The sequence below is a fragment of the Cololabis saira genome, chromosome 1 (assembly GCF_033807715.1).
Source record: "Cololabis saira isolate AMF1-May2022 chromosome 1, fColSai1.1, whole genome shotgun sequence".
In the NCBI taxonomy this organism is placed as follows: Eukaryota; Metazoa; Chordata; class Actinopteri; order Beloniformes; family Belonidae; genus Cololabis; species Cololabis saira.
This window is the reverse complement of record NC_084587.1, coordinates 35462537-35486204: the sequence shown is the minus strand read 5'-3', so window position 1 is coordinate 35486204 and position 23668 is coordinate 35462537. Positions and strand designations below refer to the sequence as shown.

At 41.1% G+C, this 23668-nt stretch overlaps 1 protein-coding gene across 1 annotated transcript; it reads right to left on the bottom strand.

Annotated features, from left to right (window-relative positions):
• Window positions 1–9473: 9473 nt before the first annotated feature.
• adra2a (adrenoceptor alpha 2A) lies at window positions 9474–13450 on the bottom strand. The gene is made up of 2 exons (XM_061721723.1): window positions 13212–13450; window positions 9474–12998 (listed from the first exon to the last, which is right to left on the bottom strand). Exon 2 carries the CDS (start codon window positions 12798–12800, stop codon window positions 11535–11537), a length of 1266 nt encoding a protein of 421 aa, XP_061577707.1. The 5' UTR covers window positions 12801–12998; window positions 13212–13450; the 3' UTR covers window positions 9474–11534.
• Window positions 13451–23668: the final 10218 nt, after the last annotated feature.

Sequence of the window (23668 nt, the reverse complement as noted above, 5' to 3'; positions counted from 1 at the left end):
TGTATCAAATCCAACACTGAGATCCAGTCAAACTAGGACAGATATGTATCCACTGTCTGTTTTCAGACATATGTCAGTAAACACTTTGGAGCAGTTTCACCATGGAGACTTCTTGCTTCAAGAAATAACCTTGACCCTAATGGCAGCAATAGTGTCCATAGCATTTAACAGTTTAGGATTGAAGTTAAAATGTAAAATATAAACACAGTCCACTTATCTTTTACCTATTTATGCCAAATGATCGGCTGCAGTATAGAAGAAAAACGCCTGTGTTGACTCTCCACCATCTAGGCCCCAACTTCAGAAACTTCAGAGTCTTCAGAAAACCTCCAGGAGACATCGCCTGCGAGCTTGTACAGTTTTTCTTATAGTCTATGGCTATCATGAGTTTAGCCCCACACTGCTCCTTTAAAAAGTTATATATACAGTGGGGCAAAAAAGTATTTAGTCAGCCACCAATTGTGCAAGTTCTCCCACTTAAAAAGATGAGATATACCTGTAATTTTCATCACAGATATATCTCAACTATGAGAGACAAAATGAAAAAAAAAGAATGTATTTGCAAATTATAGTGGAGAATAAATATTTGGTCAATAACAAAAGTTAATCTCAATATAATACACTGTTGCTGGTATTTTGGCCCATTCCTCCATGCAGATCTCCTCTAGAGCAGGGATGGTTTGGGGCTGTGACTGGGCAACATGGACTTCCAACCCCTTCCAAAGATTTTCTATAGGGTTGAGATCCGGAGACTGGCTAGGCCACTCCAGGACCTTGAAATGTTTCCAACAAAGCCACTCCTTCGTTGCCTGGGTGGTGTGTTTGGGATCATTGTCATGCTGAATGACAGCACAATGCCCTCGCTGATGGAAGTAGGTTTTCACTCAAAATCTCACGATACATGGCCCCATTCATTCTTTCCCTTACACGGAACAGTCGTCCTGGTCCCTTTGCAGAAAAACATCCCCAACGCATGATGTTTCCACCCCCCTGGTTCACAGTAGGTATGCTGTTCTTTTGATGCAACTCAGCTTTCTTTCTCCTCCAAAAACGACAAGTTGTGTTTCTACCAAAAAGTAATATTTTGGTTTCATTTGACCATATAACATTCTCCCAATCCTCTTCTGCATCATCCAAATGCTCTCTAGCAAACTTCAGACGGGCCTGGACATGTACAGGCTTCAGCAGGGGAAACGTCTGGCACTGCAGGATCTGAGTCCCTGGTGGCGTAGTGTGTTACTGATGGTAGCCTTTGCTACTTTGGTCCCAGCTCTCTGCAGGTCATTCACTAGGTCCCCTGTGTGGTTCTGGGATTTTTACTCAATGTTCTTGTGATCATTTTTACCCCACGGGGTGAGATCTTGTGTGGAGCCCCAGATCGGGGGAGATTATCAGTGTCTTGTATGTCTTCCATTTTCTAAAAATTGCTCCCACAGTTGATTTCTTCACACCAAGCTGCTACCTATTGCAGATTCAGTCTTCCCAGCCTGGTGCAGGTCTACAATTTTGTTTCTCACATCCTTTGACAGCTCTTTGGTCTTGGTCATAGTGGAGTTTGGAGTGTGACTGTTTTAGGTTGTGGACAGGTATCTTTTATACTGATAACCAGTTAAACGAGTGGAGGACTGTCACGGCTCAAAAGACAGAGAACCCAAAAGCACAACACCAAACAGCGTATCAGAGTCCAAGATGCTTTAATCAGGTCAAAAATCCAAAAACCAGGAATCAGGCAAAGTAGCAGGCAGGCAGGCAGAAACAGACAGACTCAGGAACACTGGAAAGCTAGGCATGAACATTAGACAATCTGGCAGCGGGCATATGGAAGTGGGCCGGTATATAAAGGGGAACTGATGACCATGGAAACCAGGTGTGGAGATGGCCGGGGAAGCACAGGTGAGGGGAATGAGTAGATTGTCTGGCTGATGGGGGTGGCAGGATCTGGAATGACAGGAGAGTGAGTGATCATGTAAAAAACATATCCCCAACTGAGAAACCATGACAGAGGACAGAGGAGCCTCTTAAAGAAGAAGTTACAGGTTTGCAAAAGCCAGAAATCTTGCTTGTTTGTAGATGACCAAATACTTATTTTACCAAGGAATTTACCAATTCATTCAGTAGGAATTCTACAATGTAATTTCCTGGATTCTTTCCCCCCATTCTGTCTCTCATAGTTGAAGTGAACTTATTATGAAAATGACAGCCCTCTCTCATCTTTTTAAGTGGGAGAAGTTGCACAATTGGTGGCTGACTAAATACTTTTTTGCACCACTGTATCGCTGTTAGTTTTGAAATTGTGCCCACGTGGGAAATGTAAAACCAGTATTGGCTTTCTTTTAACTCTGTCAACCAGCAACTGGTGGAAAGATTTGGTTCTTCATCTTCGACATGTTCAACTCTTTTTCATGTTCAACTCTCTATTTAGTAACAGCCTGTTACTAAATACGTCCGTCAGCCTGGTTGTCCTGAGAGGTTAGTGTACAGCTGGCTTTTAGAGCAGTTTCGAGGATAACAGCCTCCTTTTCTTGCCAAACATGATGCAGTGAGAATTTGCCTGTACTAACATGTGTGATAGCAGAATCTGGCCCCCTCGAGGTTCATCATCACACAACTCTTCCCACATTGTCACATACTGTAGCTTTCATGCTGTCATTTCATATAAATAAATGTGATTGATGCTTAGTCAGTTATAGGCCTACTTAAGTAGTTGAGGGAATGACCTGAAAAACTGTTTACACAAGAGATTTTTCATCCAGCGTTATCTGCCGTTGCGTGACAGTTTGTTATAAAAAGCGCAGCCTAAAACTGACATTAACGGGTCACCGGGGTGCATCCAAAGAAACTATCTCATTAAAACTCACAAACACTTAAACAAATTAATGAACCAGCTGCTTTCATGTTTTCACTGTCGTTATGAGCTGCAGCAACGAAACAGCAGAGCGCCGCTTAGGTGTTATCTCCTTCAAACGCCCACTGGCCCGTCCATCAGCACACCGTAGTCATTACAGACTCTACAGCAACCCACTTCAAATGCCCTTTACCACACTCTACTGCTGCCATGTCACCGTACAAGTATTCTTCTCTGCTGTCAGTCATCTGTTAAATTGTGGGAAGCTCGAGAACAAAGAGCTGAAATAATGACAGCACTCGACTTAAAAAAAAAACAAAACTAATTTTATCTGCAATAATTAGAGAGTTCAGCATGCCCAGGACTACAAATCTGTTGGGGGATTTTTAATCTTCCACCTCTGTTAAACCCTTTTCCATAATGTTCTTTAAATCATGACTCTGCAAAAACGGCACTCTGATATATTAACTGATTGATTTGTGATTGATGTGTGACAGGCCGAGTGTTATAACATCGGTCTCAAAAGATGTGTTTAGAAGTAAACTCGGTTTTTAGAGAGTCTGTGTTCATGTACTGCTGAAAAGGAGACCCAGTTTATCAATTGGTTGTTAAAAAAATATTTTTTTTGTTGCGTTTGCTTTAATTAATCCATATATCCATGAGCCACCTGTTAACTTTGACTTTTCAGGTTGCAGGGGCAGCAGCCTAAGCAAAGAGGCCCAGACCTCCCTCTCTCTGGCCATCTCCTCCTCCTGCTCTTCTGGGGGGAAATAGCAAGTTTTCCATGCGAGCCAAGAGAGCTAATCTCTCCAGTGTGCCCTGGGTCTGACCTGGAGCCTTCGACCCGTTGGACATGTCAAGAACAGCTTTCTAAGGAGTTTTCCGGGGCTTCACAGTTTAACTATCATGTTGTGTAAGTACATGTAATAAGAACAGCTGGTTTAAATCCATTTGTCAGTTTAGTAAATCCAGTGACTTCATGAGTAGGAACATGTAGTAAGAATTAGATTTTTGAAACTTAAAGTATATATATTCAATTGAATAAAATTGTTTTGTACAGCTTAACACACACACACGCACGCACGCACGCACACACACACACACACACACACACACACACACACACACACACTTGTCACACTGCTTTGACATAGCATGAGGAAAAGAGGGCAGCTTCAACAACAAGAAATATGGATCCACACAAACCTTTTGTTGCTGAACAGACTGAGAGCATGCTGTAAATACACACATATGTGTGTGACATACTACAGCCTTATAATCATAAGCTTTATTAAAGAAATCCATTAAACCAGGGACTGGGAGAGATATCAGCCATCAGAGACACATTGGTTTATGCAATGAGGAGAACCGGCAAAGAACTGAAGTAGCATTTGGGTGACTTACATGAGTCAAAGATTGCTAAACTTACACAAAACAGCTAAACAGTACTGCAAAGTTTGCTATCTCATATTAGAGTATATCAAAACAAGAAGTGGGGATTTGCTGCTGAGTTATTAAACCAGACCAAAAACAAGACTGAATGGCAACGATCAGCTGGTAGGCTGTTAGTCATCTCACACATTGTTTCGGATAAAGTGACAAACCAGGAGAGCAAAAAGGTAATTTAGAAATGCAATCAGAACTGTTAGATTAGAAAGAAAGATTACAACGCACACCTCCTGTTTCTGCCGAGCTGGATCTCTCACTGTTGTGGAACCATTACTCCTGTGGTTGTACAGCATCGTCCCAGCAGGATGCTGACACTGGAAGCGCTGAAGCAGCTGCTTACACTCCAATGAACTGCTATCAGCTAACAATCTTAGACAATTCTGGTTACATCCCAACTGGAACTGCATCAAATCTCTAGGTGCATAATCCTCTCTAAAACGAGCACCACACACGGACGCCTTCAGATGAGGAGGTGAAGTATCATTTTTTCACTCTCAGAAATTGCACCCTGGGTGGAACGATTATTATTATTATTATTATTATTATTATTATTATTATTAGTAGTAGTAGTAGTAGTAGTAGTAGTATTATGTTAATAATAATAATAAGATGCTTTACAAAACAAGAGACAAAGAACAACAACACAAAAGGAAGAGAGGCTATTGTTGTAAACTGTAGGCAAGACGAAACAGGTGAGTTCTGAGGAGTGTTTTGAAGGCTACTAAAGAGTCCGAGTGAGTTCCAGAGGGTGAGGGCAGCAATGGAAAAGGCTCGATCCCACAAGGTCCCCAAGATTAGATTGTACCTTTTAAGGCTTCATGACTTTGATACTCACAGTAATGAAAATCATTTAAAAAAAATAAGAACATTCAACTACATAAAAACTGTTGTTTTATTGACAGTCACTGTACCTATACTGCACAAAATGTTGAAACACAAATGACAACCCTGTGAGACATGACAAGTTTTCTTTGAACTTTTCCACACACACATTTTCTTAAAATACCATTCATGTATTCAGAGAACTAGAAAACATCCATCAAAATGGCCTGAATTGAAAGTACTGCCGTGTAGCATTCCTGTAATATGTTCAAGTACTCTAAAGTGTCATTAGATCTGAATGTTACCGAGTTTTTCATTTGTAGATATTCCCCATTAAGATAACTCTTCAAACGGCAGGAATCCTTCACAAGTTTCCTTTGTGCATGCCGTTCGAGTGCCACTGCTCTTACTATATGGATGCCTTTCTATGCAAATAGAGAAGTGCTGCATATTTTGTAAAAGATTTGGTCCATAACTTACTCCTGTGAAGAATTTGATTTATGTTGTCTCGTTGAAACAAACTGTCCCTTCAATTTAAATGTGAGCATACCTTCAACTCCATATCCTAGCAATTTACTCCATTTTCTGAGTTTCCACGATTTTGTCAATTTAGCCACTTTGATTGATAAGCCATACATTCTCAGATCTGCAACTTAATTTAAAGCTTTTGTACATCACAGAATAACTCCTATGTCTCTGCTTGCTTTTTTTTCTCAGTTTTCTGTGCATGTAGTGGATAAACATGCTTGACGTGGATTTTCCTGATTTTACTACACTGACAACTCATTTCCAATACAAGTTGTCAAAGGACATATTTCCGAACTGAGGCCTTGCTGCTTCAGCACTTAAACATGGCTGCATAGGCCCCTTGAATGTCAAACCCTGCACCCTCTCCTTTCTTCATCCAGAGCGAATTGCTTCACAGGTGTAATAATCACGTCGCAGAATGCCACGTGTTCTCTGAGACGCTGAGAACTGATTGCTCTCGTTCATAATGAGCTCTTGGAAAACAGATTCGTCCAGACAAATTATTTTCTTGGGAAATATCCAGTGAGTTGTATGAGGTACCCAGTCACACCCAGAGGGACCGGCAGCTTGTCAGGCTGCTGATAATGAGACGAGGGCTCAATTCGAGATGACGTCTCAGAAAGCTCCCATGCACCCCAAAGTGGAGCTGACAGCAAACCACAAGCAGACTGTTTCTAAAATAAAATTTAGTAATATGTTCTCCGATGGTGTGAAGTTTGATTTAGATGACAAGCAGGCACTTCCTGTAAAGCTGCACGAAAGCAGGCAAATAAAAGTAGGAGCAAACAACGGTGAGTCATCACTGGGAATATACATGCATATTGCTGCCACCTCGAATGGGCGAATGTCACTAAAAAATATAAATAAAGAAGAAGAAAATATACAAAGGTTGTAGTATGTGGGTATGTGAGTGCTTCAGGAAAGCGTCATCATCGCCATGACCTGCCCACGTTGGCCACCTACAGCACATGTATAACACAGACACACCCCTCCTCCCACAGCCACTTATCAACACTCATCTTCGTGTTAACTACGACGTCATCCCCGCATGCATCCTCCAGCTGGAAATGTCTGTTTGTCCGCCTCACTTCTGAAGCTTCTGATATTCTGTCCCACGTGCATTTGAATGGTAGCCGCACTGAGCCGCCGTGCGAGGCATGGGGGCTTGGAGACGGATGTGCACTCTAACCTGATGATCCATGCCCTGATTCCCAGAGGCCAAATGTGTGTGCATTTGTGTGTGAGTGGGTGTGTGGAGAGGGGTCTGCAGACTTTTAACAGCTGGCTTCCTACAATAGGCTGTCAGCGAGCACATCCACCTAATGCTATCACCACTGTGTGTCTATGTGAGAGGTGGAGAGAGTTACACAGAGAGGAACGAGAGGACAAGATGAAACAAACATGCACATAGCGGGGGTGTGCTGTGCTCAGTTTATATGTAAATAAGCTATATTTGACATAATATTGTTGCATAAGATAATATTAGTAGTAAATATGAGGTTAACATTCACAGTTTTTCCAGTTTTGTTACATCAGTTTAAATGGTTTGTTTCAGTGCTATTACTAATCATTTTCTCTGCCATAAAAATATCAGTTATTGCTCTTTTTTCTGTAAAAAAAAAAAAAAAAAGCACTAGCTCTTCTGTGTGTCCAGCCAAGTCAGTCATTAATGTGATTTGCACAGTGATGTTTATCCAGGGTTGCCTAACATTAAGTAAGCTACCACTAGTACCAGATACACAACAGACGTGTAACCACACAACAAAATGTGCTTTTGCAAGAGGTAGAATGTGGAATTATTTCTCACAAAAGAATTTTCTTTTTAAAATTGTTCTTGATTTTTTTTTTTTTTTAATTTGAGGCATGTAGATTTTGACTTTTATTGCTTGGAATCTTGTTGCATATCAAGCACTCATTATTTGTATTTGGAATACTTGAAACATGTTTTTTTAGGTAGCAGGAAGGAGTTTAGTTTTTTTTTCATTTCCATCAAATTTACTTTCATATGAACAAATATTTGATTACAGGAGGTGCCGTCTCGCTCTCGAGATCTCCCGTAAATACTGTCAGCAAAAAAACACCCAGAAGGATTTCAGACTCCCATCCTGTTCATTTCTTGTGACAACTGCACGCTGCTTTACAGCTGTCATCGCATGGCACGGTACAGTGGACATCATGGCAGAACTGATAAACTGAAAACAAAAAAGTGGACGGCCGTGACACCGAGCCAGAGTAAATCTTGGACAGGGTAATAAAGTGTCCTCCCTCACCTAGAGGGGGGCCTATTGTCCTAAAACCTTAAACAGGCAATATCTAGTGTAATGCACAACTTAAAAACGATCACTGGGTGTCACATGAGTGCAGATAATTCTAACACCTAAAACCAAAACTGAAACTATCATGGAATTAAAACAAACATAAGTGGACTCAGATTGTACCTGCTCTTTGTTGGAAACTTTATAACCACAGAAGGTGCGTCATTCGGTAGAAGAAATGCAAACAGCCACCAGGATTGGGATTGAGGTAAAGTTTTGCAGAACAACAAACAAAGCTGCGTTAACCAGAGAGCACTTTTAAATCCCACGACTGCAAACATGTTTTGGTTGTAGTTTGTGTCCGCTGAAAACCTGGACAGACGAGTTCAAGAGGCCGCTGGACCGGTGATCAAGGCCGAGCTTTGATGCAAATTCTCAAACAGAGGTTCACAGATGTCAAGAAGCCTTTTGATGCATTCATAGATTAATTTGCTAGCTCTTCGGAGAGCCCTGTCCCTGTAAAGGAAAACAAAATTGCACAATCACAAGGAGGGCTCAGCTAATTTCTTGGAAAATTAGTGTTACTGCAACGTAACTGATCTTGTATTCTATTTTATGTCAACTGAATAAACTTCCTCTAAAAAAACAAACAAACACGAATCTCACACAGAAATTCCCCTCAGCATGACTTTGGGCTTGTGTGTCTTGTGAGAGTGCACCCCCTCTGTTTATATGTGAAGCAAGTACTCATGGACATTCTGAAGCACATAAACTCCTCCTGCACGTACACATTTATAAGCGTGCAGGGAAACACTTACAGCCTCTCCATGTGAGTATATATTGTACTCTTTAGTATGAAGTGCCTGGTGTACTGACAGAAATCTCCCTGAGGAACAATTAAATTTTCTGCAGATTGCACTGTGCGGCGTTCACACTGTCAAAAGGAATCTATTTACATTTTCTTCCTCCGCAGGATGGAGCTGCATTCTTTGTATTCAATGCACAGATGACAGCAGTTTTTTTTATCCATCCATTCTTCTCAACTTTATAAAGAGCACGGATACAAAAAAAAAAAAAGCAGCAGAGCTATACCAGTCAAACAGGTTATGGTTAGACGGAAACTGTGTCTTTAAGTTAGTGACACATAACAGAAAATGGTAAATGAGCCGCTACTTCTTTTACTTCCCTGATCCTCACATTACATCATCAAAGTTAATTCATAATCGTCCTGAAATTTGAGGTATACACACACTTGGAGGAATTGGGTGGGTGGGTCATTAAAAATGTAATTTAATTTGGGATTTTCACATCACAGACAGACCCCCATCTTATCTCAAGCATGATTAATCCTGAGACCAAAAACACATTTGCACATGATCTGTTCAGGCTCATTTAGAGCCGGACTGCTTGTTAACCTCCAGCTAAGGTCAGATTCAACAGACCAGTACATTTTTCTTTTACCAATCTGGATTCTCGAGTTCACTACACAGGACTACACTTTGCAGTAAACTGTCGGTTTTCCTCCCAGGAAACGACATGAAATTACAAATCTTCCAGTAATTCTACCAGTGCCCCTAAAGCCTGCTGGTGTGTGTGAATGTGTGCTGTCAAGAAGCAAACATCTGTAATGAGATGACATCAATGATCTGGTGGTTCACATGGATCATTGTGGCTCGTTCAGAAAATGTGCTCACTTTATTCATTAAAGAGTCTGCATTTTTACCACAAGTCATCATCACCGTCATCTTCTTAGGCATCATTGTCTTCATATCATACAAAACGGCACAATACTATCCATAACAATTCAAATAGACAAATAGACAGGTCATTTTGCACAACATACAAATTCAATACATATCATGGACTTATCTTTGTTAACTTATTTTATAAAAAATAAAAAATACAAATTAAAAACTGCATTTACAATAAAAACATGTTCTGGCTGTGATTCTTCTGCATGACTTAGGTCAGCGTCGAAGCTGCGGCGTGTGTGTTCTTTAAAAAGAAGATGTTGCACATCAGTGGCGGCTGGCGGTGGAAGCAGACTACCAACCTTTAAACTGTGACCCTGAATAAGCTTGAAATGTCCAGGAACAAGCTCATGGATATTTTTTACTTTTTCTTTTTTTAAATAAGCCCATATATTGATATTTATGGCAAATTCTGGGGGAAACAAATTTACAGATTGCAAGAACAGTACGTAACTAATTATTTTGATATAAATCCCTAACTTAGGTCCATCACTGAAGGACCTGTGCTCCATATTCAATTAACATATGTTTAGTTACAAAATGTATGAAGCTTATAAAATTCCAATGCTTTGTTAAAGACTACGTTTTATATAGAAGTGAAACTGAAGTGTTATACTTTTTTTTAACAAAAAATTTACTTAATAATCACTGATATGCTTTTTCACCTGACATTTCTATTTCTTGTGTTTTTACTGCTTTTTCTGTCATTATTCTTTCCATTTACAGGTTTGGACAAAGCAACCATTATCATAGGGGTCTTTCTGAGCTGGGAGACTATTTCATGACTATTAACTGAGAAAAGAATCAAAAAATGAGTGGCAATCAGTTCCAACATCCATTCATAGTTTTTCTGCACCTGTTTCTTCCTGTCCAGGTACACTGGCGGGGTCTGGGGGATGTTACGAGTCTATTCCATCTGTCCTCAGACAATTTACTTGTGAATGTCAATTTACTTGTATTTGTACTTTGGACAGAAGACTCAGATTCACTGCAGTATAAATCAAGGATAATTCACTGCAATTATATACCAAATCTATTACGCTCCAATTCATTCCAATAGAGTCGATATTCATAGTTCATAATAACATGAAGACAAGAGGTAAGGAACACCCTGAACATGTCACCAGTCCTCGGTAACAAGTAATATAATGTATGTATAGATACATGCATGAGCATAAAAGGAATGAGAGGACCTTCATTGCAAAAATAGTGATGGTGTTGTTTTGGTCATTTTTCTTCAGTAAAAACTCTAAATGCTTCTTCCACCAACGATAAAATAATGGTTAAAATCACGGCACTGATCTGACCGACTCCGTTGATCACTTTCACTGCCTGCTCCCTGACACCCTCATAGACCATTTACAGTCTATGGACTGTACGCCATGTCCCTCAGCAATTGAGGAAAAAAGAAAAAGAAAAAAGTATCCTTTAAAGGCCAGAGAACATGATGATGCAAAGATCCTGTCTCATTTGAATGCGATAAATAATCCACTATAACCTTGGAACACTGGGAACCTACAAATATTTATGACCAATCACAAAAACAGCTCACTTCGACAGAAATCCACTGAGCCATGAAGCAGAAGAAACTTGACTTAGAGCTTTAAATAATTTTACATTTGGCTGGTGACCACCACTGTTTGTACAACTTATTGTAGGTGTATCTGAACAATATTCAGCAACAACAAATGTAACAGCCAGTTGTTTTGTTTTGTTTTTTAAGGCTCCTCATCTGCTTAACTGGACGAGGCGCCACCGCTGCTCTTAAAGCTCCTCCAGGTTCAGCGAGAGCGCTCACCAACTGCTGGTCCATGCACAATGGGAAATATGCATTACAATGTATGTACACTTTACAGTAGACAGAAAGAAAGAATGTAAATGGAGTTACAAGTATCTTCTAGCGTCCCTCCTGCATAGTATCTTTTTGAACGATCTCCTAAAGTCGTTGTTGAAGATGGTGTAAATGATGGGGTTCAGTGCACTGTTGCAATAGCCAAACCAGAAGAAGAACTTGAACAGGGTCATAGGCACAGGACAGGACTCACACAATGTCATCAGCATGTATGTAAAGAAGAAGGGTAACCAGCAAATGACAAACACTCCAATGACTACAGCCAGGACGAAGGTGAAGCGTTTCTCTCGGTTCTGCCGGCCCTTCCAGCGGCTGCCCTTGCTGCTGCTCTGCACCCGCTTTGGAACGTCTGTGTCCCCCGGTTTTATTTGACTCAGTCTAGTTTTCCCCTTGGATGCTTTCTTTTTAATGGAACATGGATTGGTCACTTTGTGATCTGATGAGGACGACTCCTCGGCATCCACCCCATTGACCTCACCTTTCCCCTCATCTGCTCCCTCTTCCTCTCTCACTCCTTCCTTCAGCTCGAGGTCCTGTTCGCCGTTAATCTTCTCATGGCAGAGGCGATCCTCCGCATCACCCACACCATTCTCCTTCAGGTCGGCACCCCCAATGGCGGCTGGTTTGGACAGTTCTTTACTCTTCCGGTCTCCAGGTGGTGCACGTGTCCTCTTTTTGGCAATTTGGTAGATCCGTACATAGACCAGTACCATGATGATGCAAGGGAGGAAGAAGGAGCCAATGCAGGAGGAGATGACATACCATTTATCATTGTTGATCTTACATACAGGGATTTCTTCACTGTTCTCTTTCTCCATGGTGATCAGAGGCGGGAAGGAGATAACTGCAGAAAGGACCCACACAATGAAGATAATGCACTTGATGCGGCGTGGTGTTCTCTTCAGGTTGTACTCAATGGCCTGTGTGATGGACCAGTAGCGGTCCAAGCTGATAGCACAGAGGTGGGCGATGGAGGCAGTGCAGAAAAGAACATCAAGGGCGAGATAGATCTCACACCACACCTCACCAAAGTACCAGTATCCCATGAGTTCATTGGCCAAGGAGAAGGGCATCACAAGGGTGGCCACTAAAATGTCAGCTGATGCCAGAGACACCAGGAATAAGTTCTGTGGAGCCCGAAGGGCCCGGCTTGTAAAAACAGCTATGACCACCAGCACATTACCAAAAACTATCAGCAGAATCATCATCCCCACCAGCACAGTGATCGGCAGGGCAATCTGGACGCTGTACGGGGCCACACTTGACAAAGTCTGGTTGGTGTGGTTGTCAGACTCCATTGGAGCAGAGTGTTCTACTTCCTTTGTGAGTTCACTTCAGGTTAACAAATATCCACCAGAAAGGACGGAACTGGTAGCTCAAAGCAGGGCTGAGAAGAGACGCAACCACTCCTCTAAGGTTTTCCCAGATTATTCCTTTCCATCTTGAGCTGCCTCCTCCAAAACAAGCCCTTCTTATTTGCAAGGCAGTCAATTCATCTGAAAATATTGCAACAAGAGAAAGAAACACATTCTTCAGTGTTTTAAATTTGTATTTTGATTCAATTGTGACATACATTTGGCATCTTTACTAGTATAATCAGCTCAGGTTTTATGTTGACACTTAAGTTTACAGGATTCTTTTTTTTTCTGTTGATTATTTATTTATGCTTAAAGGAAATAAATACAAACCAAAGGAACAGATCATCCTACCTGAAACAAGGAGAGCTGACACAACCTCTCCGGTGCCGGAGACGCACGGACTCTAAAAAACTGTAAGCTCGTAACTTCTTCAGGCAAATCGACAGGACGCAGAGATGATCCATGTGGCGGATGAAGCGTTTCCTCTGCGTCTTCTTTTTCTCTCCTCACAATGATCTCTGTGCTGCATCTAGTTGTGCTCGGCAGCGGACTTAATAGAGCGCTAATCACGTTATCCCGGCGCTGCCGTGTCCCTGTGTGCGTGTGGAGTTTCTCTCCTCAGTGATGGGCGGTGCGCCACTCCCCTTACCATTAAGGCTGATTTATGGTTCCGCGTTACACCAACGCAGAACCTACGGCGTAGGGTACGCGGCGTCACGCACCGTACGCCGTAGGCTCTGCGTCGATTTAACGCAGAACCATAATTGAGGCTTTATAACCCGCTGCAAGAAGTGTCCCGTTCTCCGGCTCAGCCGCGCCGCGCACTGGCATCCTGCCGGGCCGTGTTTATAACAACAACAACAGCTGATAGTGTGTTGCAGGAAGAAAATAGACGGGGAAAAAGAATATCAGCAACGAGTCTCAGTGGCGGACTTTTTCTATGCGAGGAGCCGTCCAGGGGCCACGTACACTGGTACAAATATTGTGCTTGATCTACAATAAAAATAAGTCAACTTTTTGCATGAGATTATTATGTTGATCAAGTCAAGAAATACTTGTCTTTGTATAAACTACTTAATTTTATGTATGTGAATAATACATTTTGCAAGTACAGTCTTGTGTTAAATTTGCTTTATTTATCAAAATTAAGTTGACTTTACTTGCAAATGAATTTTGTACGTACTAAAAATGTTTTAGTTTATACAAAGACTAGTGTTTCTTGATCTACATAAAAATCTCATGCGAAAAAGTTGCCTTAATTTTTTTAAACTTAAACTTAAACTTTATTTATTTATATAGCACCAAATCATACAATATAAATGCAACACATGGTGCTTTACATGCAGAATAAAATAACAATAAAAAACACAATTTAAAACATCCCATACGAACCCACCCCCCACCCCCCACGCGTACACACACACTCACTCACACTCATACACATGTGCACACACTCACACGCCCACACACACACACACACACACACACACACACACACACACACACACACACACACACACACACACACACACACACACACACAGTAAGTGGACTGGTGACATGGCTTAAAGTAGATCAAGAAATATATTTTTTACTGTGGTGTTCTACTTAAACAAATAAAGCATGTTTCATCTTAAATGTTGGTCAGTCTGCCCAATAGATTCAAATTGTTCAACTAAAGGTAAATACAACAAGATCATTGCTTGTTGTTTGTGTGTAAATTAAAAGATTGCCTGGGATTACATAAATACTGCTTGTTAAGGAAAAAATGCAAAATGTCTTGTTTTTTGAACCAATGCAGATTACGTTCAAAACTAGATGTATTCATGTAAAGCAACAAACTTCATTTTTAATTGTTAATATCACAGATTTAAACATGTTATATTTACATGCGCTTAGATTTATTTTTTTCAGTGTATTCTTCCAACACCCTTTGCAGACAATCTTTCTTCACCTTTTTGGTGAGGTGTATATCTGTTTCAATAGTTACATCTTGTTCAAAAAACACTTCATGGGGAAAAAAAAGAGCTTAGATTGTAAACTCCTTAAAACATTTAATTGTTTTACTGTGCAAAGACAAAATACCTTCAAACTTACACAGCACATGCAGAACATGAATTAGATTTACTGGTGACAACAGAATGCTAACTTTCTTACCTAAACACAAGTTAGTTATTGTTAACTGATATCTAGTGACTGCTGGTAGATTAGTTCTGACTGACAGCAGTGAGTAAATTATGTTTTATACATAAAGTACACGGACAAGTATGTGGACATTTGTAATTAAACTGTTATAAATGCTTCAATGTAACAATTACACACTCAGTTTAGCTGTTATCTACTCTGTAATTGTCATTTATTGTTACGCCACTAAAGGAATGAGTTTGCTTTTGTTTTCTTCATTTATGCAGCTCAGACGAAGTCCCAAACATCTAGCTTCTAGGTTGAGACCATAGACTTGAGTTACTTGACGCATGGTTTCTGAAAAGGGTTTTGAGGCCCATTTTCCTTCATACAGGACACAGCCGTATTGCTTGCAAGTGGACGGGAAGACGCTCATCGTATATCAATCAAAGTTAGTTATGGCTACTAGCTCCATCAGCGGATCCCCGATAAAATGTCTCCAAACTCCCGGCAGATGTTTAGATATACCATTTAACATATCCTCAGAGGTCAAATCAAAAATTACTGTCACATTTAGTTTAGTATAAACAGCTGGTTGCTTCGCTAAGCATGGTAGCATGACAGTCACAGATGAGGAGTGATACTGGCTAGCATTGGCTGAGACGAATATCAATCACATTCGGAATTAATTTGATACTTTATATAGTTTTCCTGGCGTGGTACAAATAAATGAACCTCCCTCAGAGTTATCACAGGTGTGATATCACACGATTGAGACCAAAACAGTTTTTTGAGCCAGGCTGTAAATATGTTTATCTCTGCTTTAATGTTGGACATTTTTGGCACTTTCGCACTAGGACTTACTTGGCCCGACTCGGCTCGGTGCGGTACGGCACGGTTCCACACGTGTGTTTTCGCACTGCCAGGGGAGAAGTGTGCAGGTTGGGGTGAAGCTGCTGTGACGTACTCGATTGCGCAACCGCTTTGTTCATGTCGGCGCAGATGAGAAATCAGCTGGAGCCGCGAGCGGCTGAGAAAAAAACAGCCCGTCTACATCGCTTTTTAAATTTTTTCTCGACAGCCACCAGGTTTATGAACATCTGCACCTCAGAGTTGGATCACCAAACATACGTTTTGCGCTTTATAATAAAATCGCCGCGAGCCGCGGGTCGCTCTCGCACTGACTCCCGCTTCCTGATTCAAACGTCTGGCGGCCCCGCCCCCCGACCAATCAGAGGCGCGGAGGTGGTGACGTCAGAAATAGTCCCTGCTCAGCCCGCTTTCAGAACCTCATTGAAATGGTTACAGAAAAAAGTACCGACTTGGAGCGGCTCTACACGTCTCAGCCCTAGTGCGAAAGCGCAAACCGGGTAGAACCGAGCTGAGGTGGTACCAGTGCAAAAGCGGCATTTAACATGGACTTTCAGACCCATTCTCCAGCAGCCAGTCAAGGAACTACAATGAATCTTACGTCTGTATAAGACTCAATAAGTTATTTGCTGCCAACTACCTAACTTCTTGGTTGAGGCACATTGGGACTGCTAAATGCTGAGAGACAGCAATTTGTACTTACATTTCAATCATCTTCCTTCTACAGCTGTAAAGCAACAAAGGAGTGTAAATCTGTAGGCAGACATACAACACTACCAACCGTGCGTTACCGTTGGCATTGACCCGACACGTCGTAATGTTTTGGGGCTTGTCACTATAGTGCTTGTCGGACTAGGTTAAACGCATATTATTGGACATAAAATCACCCTTGGCATAACTGAAGAGCTATTTTGAAGCCTGTTTTCCACCTTATTGTGCGGTGTCATGGCACATGTGGGCGGGAGAAACAGGTTTATTAGCCTTTCTTGATCTCGCCCACCTTATGTCAATCAAACTTTGCTGTGGCTACCACCTCCTTCAGTCAATCCATCCGGAGACCAGACAGGGACACTTCAGGGGACCGATGGGTTTTCAGCTGTGACCAATGCCCCATGTAGCTCTGTCCATAGCAGCGCCCATGATTCAAGCCATATTAAAAGATACTATCATTATAATTTAAAATTAAATCCTAACAGTGATAATAAAAATAATAAATAATTAGAATAATGATAAGAAGAAGAAATTAAAGTAAAAGAGTGTCATAGTGTAAAGTTTCTTCACATAAAAGGGGGAACAAAAGTTATATGGTGTGAAGACAATACCGAACTTTCATTTACTGAAGCGTGAACTGCATTGACAGATATTTTTTGCAGTGCAGCTGCTACATTCTGTTGCTAAGCAGCAGCCAAAGCCACACAACGTGGACACCAATGGTGGCACTTTTTTTACTTTGTCCAAATTTCAATTGTTTAGGGCCCTCTTCAACTTTGGTACCGATAACTGTGATTTAGGAGCAGTGGATCAGAGAGGCAGACAGCGCAATCATCCTCCACACGAACAGTCTGAAGCCCCGCTCTTACTGTAGGTGAATTTAAGAGGAAGAAGATGACCTCTGACAGGGAGTCAGAGTTTACCTGGTGTCTGTTTATTTTGTAATATCATCTCATATGTATTTATGCATGTATTCTGCAGGACAATCAAGCGGATGTTTGAAGTTAAATATTTAACTTCATCTGACCCATGTTTTTTGATATGCCCGCGAGTGCTCAACCATCACATTTGGCTGTCAAACGCATTTAATCTTGTTTACTTTGTCCGCAGGATGAACATATGACAGGTGATGTTTGTCATGTGACAGCTTTAGTGAAGTGTTTTCTTTTCGCATGAGAAGAACTGGGAATAAGCGAGAAAATGAGCAAAATCTCCCATCCAGCTGTTATTCAATATAAAACTGAGGCTGAAAGGATGTGACACTTTAAAAATATGAAAATAAGGCCAACTGTTTCTGTATTCTAGCATGATACAGAGAAGAATATATTTGATAGAAATGTCAATGTCTGAGCAATTTTATCTCAACAGCAGAGTCAGTCATGATAGAGGTGGACGTGGGTGGGTGGAAATCACAGTCACATGACTTTACTAAATGTACAAACACCAATTTCTTTTTTTCAGCTTCATGAATAATTGATGAATAGCGATAGATAATCCATTTGAATGTGTCATTGTCTAGTCTACCAGAGTTTCCTTGAAGCTGGAGCTCCTTTTTCAGCATGAAAACCTCTCTGAAACCTCCGCTCGTGTTCCCCTCCCATGCAAATATAAAGTGACTCCAGGAAGGCGATTAGCAGGAGGATATTTCTGAAGAGTATTGGACTGAGCATCAGACTCAGCATTGTCACAGTGATTTGGACTCTGCTTGTGACTAGTACCATGTAAACGCTGCTAGTCCCACAGACACTGAGGTGTTACCCTCACAGCTTTAAAATGTGATATTAACTCCAAGGCCTTCAATGCAGGTACATGTGGGTCGAGGATGGACTCCAGGTTACAACCTTAGCCTTGATTTTTTTATTTTTTTATTATGCTGAATGCAATTTGTATTTAAAAAATGGGAATTAACAGGTCTGCTATTTCCAAAATAATTACCTGGGTATAACTTGAAAAAAAAAACACTTAATCTAATAAAAACAAACAAGGAAAATGAGGGCAGAGTTGAGTTTGTAAGTATTTTATTCATGGGTGTCGAAAACAGTCGAGCATGCAAAAACTGTTGAAACTACAACTAATCACTTATTTTTGTCACAATTAACTTAATTTCCGTAGCTCAAGTCTCACTAAGTCTCACAGCGACTTCTTTTGGTCCGAGCAAAATTCTGGGTGACTTTACAGGGAAGCGAAAGTGTGTCACACCGGTTCTGTTCTTCTCCACGGAGTATATATATAAAAAAAGAAAGAAAAGAAATAGCTTAATGGATTCTTAGATATTCTGATGATGCACTGTTGAAGCCGTAAGTGTATTTCACAATGTGTAAAGCAGGGCTATTCAATTGGCGGCCCGCGGGCCACATGCGGCCCGCCAGGAGCTTTTATGTGGCCCCTGGTCATATTTCAAAAAAGGGGGTGTTTGTTGGGAAAAAAAAAAATAAAAAAAATTGAATAATATTTTTATAACTGGCTACTATGGACTAAAATGGTTGTGCTCAATGCTTAATATAATGTTCAAATAAGGAAATCTTGGTGGAAAGTGGTGCTTTGTCATTAACGAGTGTTTTATTAAAAGTAGGTCAATATCAATTTCATTAAGTTTGCTCAATGCATGGTTTCAAAATGAACTTGCATTCAAAATAATATTTCTTTATCTGAATATTATATTTAACATTCACAATTACTAAATCTGGAGACAATTAATACATAATTCATATGTAAACTAGATATATTCAAATGTATAATACAAATGTATTATATTTACATAAGTCTTCGTCTTTGAGTGCAAAAATACATTTTGAAAACCCCCACATTTTCAAATTGTGCGGCCCTCTCCATACAGTCCTTTTGCAGATGTGGCCCCCGGCCGAATCTAGTTGAATACCCCTGGTGTAAAGGCTTTTAAATGGAACACGGTGAACATTAGAAGCGCCCACCTGCAAGGCGGTGCGCGTTCACACGATTCCTGACAACTGTCTGTGTGTGTGTGTGTGTGTGTGTGTGTGTGTGTGTGTGTGTGTGTGTGTGTGTGTGTGTGTGTGTGTGTGTGTGTGTGTGTGTGTGTGTGTGTGTGTGTGTGTGTGAGTCCAGGCTGGAACAGCAGCAGGCGCATCGGCCCAGTGTTTACGGGTAAACACCGCGCCGTGGCTCTAATTGAGCCATAAAGGCGCGCACAAAGCGCAAGCATACAGTGACACCTGTCGTCTGTGAAGACTGCAGAGACTCCTGCTGCAGCAGCCCGGCAGCCCCGGCACTGCCCTGGGAACAAACACAAACGCAAGAGTGTGAGCGAGTGATGGTCAGGCCAAGGAAGAGTCTCTGTTGGCTGCAGGATGTTTCTATCGGCGAGAGAGGACTGGCGGAGACAGCTCTGCAACTGCACTCACGTCAGTCAAACTAGACGAGTTGATTGACAGAGCTGCGGTTTTTTCATTGTTGTTTTTTTTTCTTAAAGAAAATCCTTTTATTATGTGCATATTTGTTGAGTTATTAAAGAAACGCAGGCTTGACAACTTTCAGTGATTCTTCAATGCACCAGCTGAGGGCAGTGTTGCACTGGACTCTATCTATCTATCTATCTATCTATCTATCTATCTATCTATCTATCTATCTATCTATCTATCTATCTATCTATCTATCTATCTATCTATCTATCTATCTATCTATCTATCTATCTATCTATCTATCTATCTATCTATCTATCTATCTATCTATCTATCTATCTTGTTTTCATCATACTCAGTACCGTTTGGTGGGTTGATTTTTTTATTTTAAGGATAATTATACAAGAATTCACTGGAAAAACACTCCATCTTTTCAACTTTTCCAACAGGAGGCCTTGGGGAAAAGCAACTCTATCTCCTTCACAGGTCAGTGGCAGCAAAGGCTGGAGTTATTCCTCAGTGTGAACACCAAGAATGACGGACATAGCAATTATTTGAGGAGTTTGCACTGAGTTGCTCAAAGATTCCAGTAATGTTTGGCAGGATAAATCCCCGGTGCTGGAGCACTGCTGAAAAGACCGTTGTGGTTCTGCTCCTGTAAAGCTGCAAACAGACGACAAAAGCTGTGTCCAAAATCTTCTCTCACTTACTATTTAGAGCACTACATTACTACATTTCAGGGCATCCCTCAAGGCATTGTGAGAAGTAATGTACAAATTAATTTTTACTTTATTAACTGATAGATATAAGCTCATTAATACTAAGCTCACTTCAAAGTGACTATGGAAAAGTACACTAGGTAATGAGTACATAGTGACTGCGGACACCGCACCTGACCATGTCAGAGGCGTGTTCCACTTGTGTCTGGAGAAGTGGGTCTACTCTTAATTTCTGGCCTGAATTTTTAAAGTGGCTCATCCAGGAAACTCTGAACAGTGACAGCATGGAAGCCTGCTTGGACATAACTAGTCCATCTGAAAAAGGGATCAGTGGTATTTTTACATAATTAACTGTGTGTGTGACTAGATGTCAAAGAGTAAGCCTCAGTACAACACGAGTGACTAAAACCCCAAGCCTAAACCTAACCAACCCCGTCAATAGGAAAGGCAAGCACAAGGCCTCCTCTCCTCCTCCTGCCCCCCCTACAGGACTCACACACACATAGTGCGAGGGGTTGGGGGGGTCCGGGGTGTGCAAGACACCATCTCTTGAAAATACAAACCACTACAATTTGTTGGGTTTGAATCACAGCTCAGAAACAAGGCTCAGAAGTCAAGAGTGCTATGCAGCAAAGTGATTACAGCCAGTCATTGGTTGTGTCGTCCGCCAATCAGAAGTCCAGGCCCTTATTTATAAATATGATTACTGCTGCAAATTATTTTACTTGATACAAAGAAATCCACCCCCTATATAGTTGTCATAGACGTGCACAACAGTTGTGGATCTCAGCAAATGTCTTTTAAGCCAGACTGTCAAATATGTCTATTTCTGAATTTAAAGGGGACCTATTATGGCATCTAATACCTATTTTAAACAGGCCTTGAATGTCTTAAAAAACAAGCTTTTGATTGTTTTTGCTAAATAAATTAGAAATTCAGCCTCTGAGGAATGTCTTTATCATTCCATTCTCTAACCTCATTATCTATGTGGGATTCTGAGTGGGCGGGGCTATGATAATGAGGCTCTGTGCTGATTGGCTGCCTGAATGACGCGATACACCGCTATGAAAAAATGGTGGAAGCTCCGGTGGAGTTAGTTGTGGGCGTGGATTCACGCATCGGAGGCCAACCTATGTAAATCGCTCCCGTCGTTACGAAATAGGGAGCAGAATCTGAATGGCTCGTAGAAGCCACATCACACTGGACGGCTCATCCGGGCGGCTGCAGAATTTGGTTTCTTTCCTCCTCCTCTGAGTTGGCAGGCTGAGGGGAGACCACTTTATATATGTTAAAGCAAGAAAAAAGATGTTTTTCATAATAGGTCTCCTTTAAGTTGAACATTTTAATGTTGGAGAGCAAGCTGGTAGTGGTCAGTAGAGGAACTGCACCCTTTCTTAGCTCCTTGTTGCCTTCAAAGTGGAAGTCTTGACTCAAACAAAACTCAACTTCTTCTTGCCAACAAGAAATAATATGATGTAGTGGATGCCTCCCACTGTGGCCCACATTGAACCGAGTTTCCTTGTTCTTGATTTTATTGACTGGAGAAGCTGAGTCACACAGGTATTATATGACGCTGTCATGTACCACAGGGAGCTACAGCCACCTGGCCCGCACACCTGGCAGTGGAAACCCATGCTATTGATTTACACGTATTGTTATTGTTGTGGATGTGTTTGTTTTTTGTAATTTTAATAAGAATTAGTGAAGTGCTTAAAGGAGACTTATTATGAAAAACACGTTTTCTCTTGCTTTAACATATATAAAGTGGTCTCCCCTCAGCCTGCCAACTCAGAGAAGGAGGAAAGCAACCAAATTCTGCAGTGTCTGTACAGCCGTCCGGATGAGCCGTCCAGTGTGATGCGGCTTCTACAAACCGTTCAGTTTCTGCTCGCGTCGTTATGTAACGATGGGAGCGATTTACATAGGTTGGCTTGGATTGGTTGGATTGGATTTAAATAGGTACTCTGCGCTCAGTGCGAGGTTTTGTGCCCTCCCCTGCTACGCGTCATTCAGGCAGCCAATCAGCACAGAGCCTCATTATTATAGCCTCCCCGCCCCTCAGAATCCCTCATAGATAATGAGGTTAGAGACTGGGAAGATAAAGACATGCCTCAGAGGCCGAATTTCTAATTTATTTAGCAAAAAAAATCAAAAGCTTGTTTTTAAGACATTCAAGGCCTGTTTAAAATAGGTATTAGATGCCATAATAGGTCCCCTTTAAGGTAAATAAATGCTTTCAAATAAAAAAATAATGCAAATCTAAGAAAATCCATCAAATACTTTACTTAACCTTATGAAGAAGTTTTTATTTTCTATGATCATGTTGGGAAGTGTTGTCAGACCCGCGTCCCTCTTCACTCAAATAACAACGCACAACTTCTGTTTGGCATTGAAATTTCCCGTGAAGGTAAGATACTGAAAACGGAAATATTCACACTCGTCAACAATTTGTAAATATTTATCAGTTTATTACAGTTAAAAAGATGTATATACATACAGAACATCACCAAACATGGTTGTTTTTACCCATTTGCAAAGTAGCGCTCTGCAACTAGTTGGTTTCATAATAACTGCCTTACAACGGGGCGACATTGATTAAGTTTATCACTTACAACCAAGCATGAAAATCAATGTAATTCTCTTCTTCTCCATTGGATAAATCATTGTTAATAAAAGCATATATCCAAAAGAGAACAATGAGAGGGAGCTTGGCAAGACAAACTGTTCATCTGCTCTTCTGAAACCCAAGTTCCGGCTTGATACGGGTCAGAACATCTCAGACTGGGTGTTGGTCACTGAAGACTAACTTAGAGGTAGTCGTGTCTGATTATGCTCATCTGGTCAAGAGACGAAAACTTCTCTGCAGTTCACATCTGTGCAACCCAACAACCCGCATCCTTTTATCTCATGTAAAAGAAACAAAGATACATGATTATCTGACTTTACTGATCAAATCAAATGGTCATAAAGGTTCTTAGTGCATGTAAGGCAGTCATGTAAATGTATG

Coding starts and splice junctions, on each gene's coding strand:
- adra2a (XM_061721723.1), bottom strand. CDS start 12,800: ATGGAGTCTGACAACCACACCAACCAGACTTTGTCAAGTGTGGCCCCG.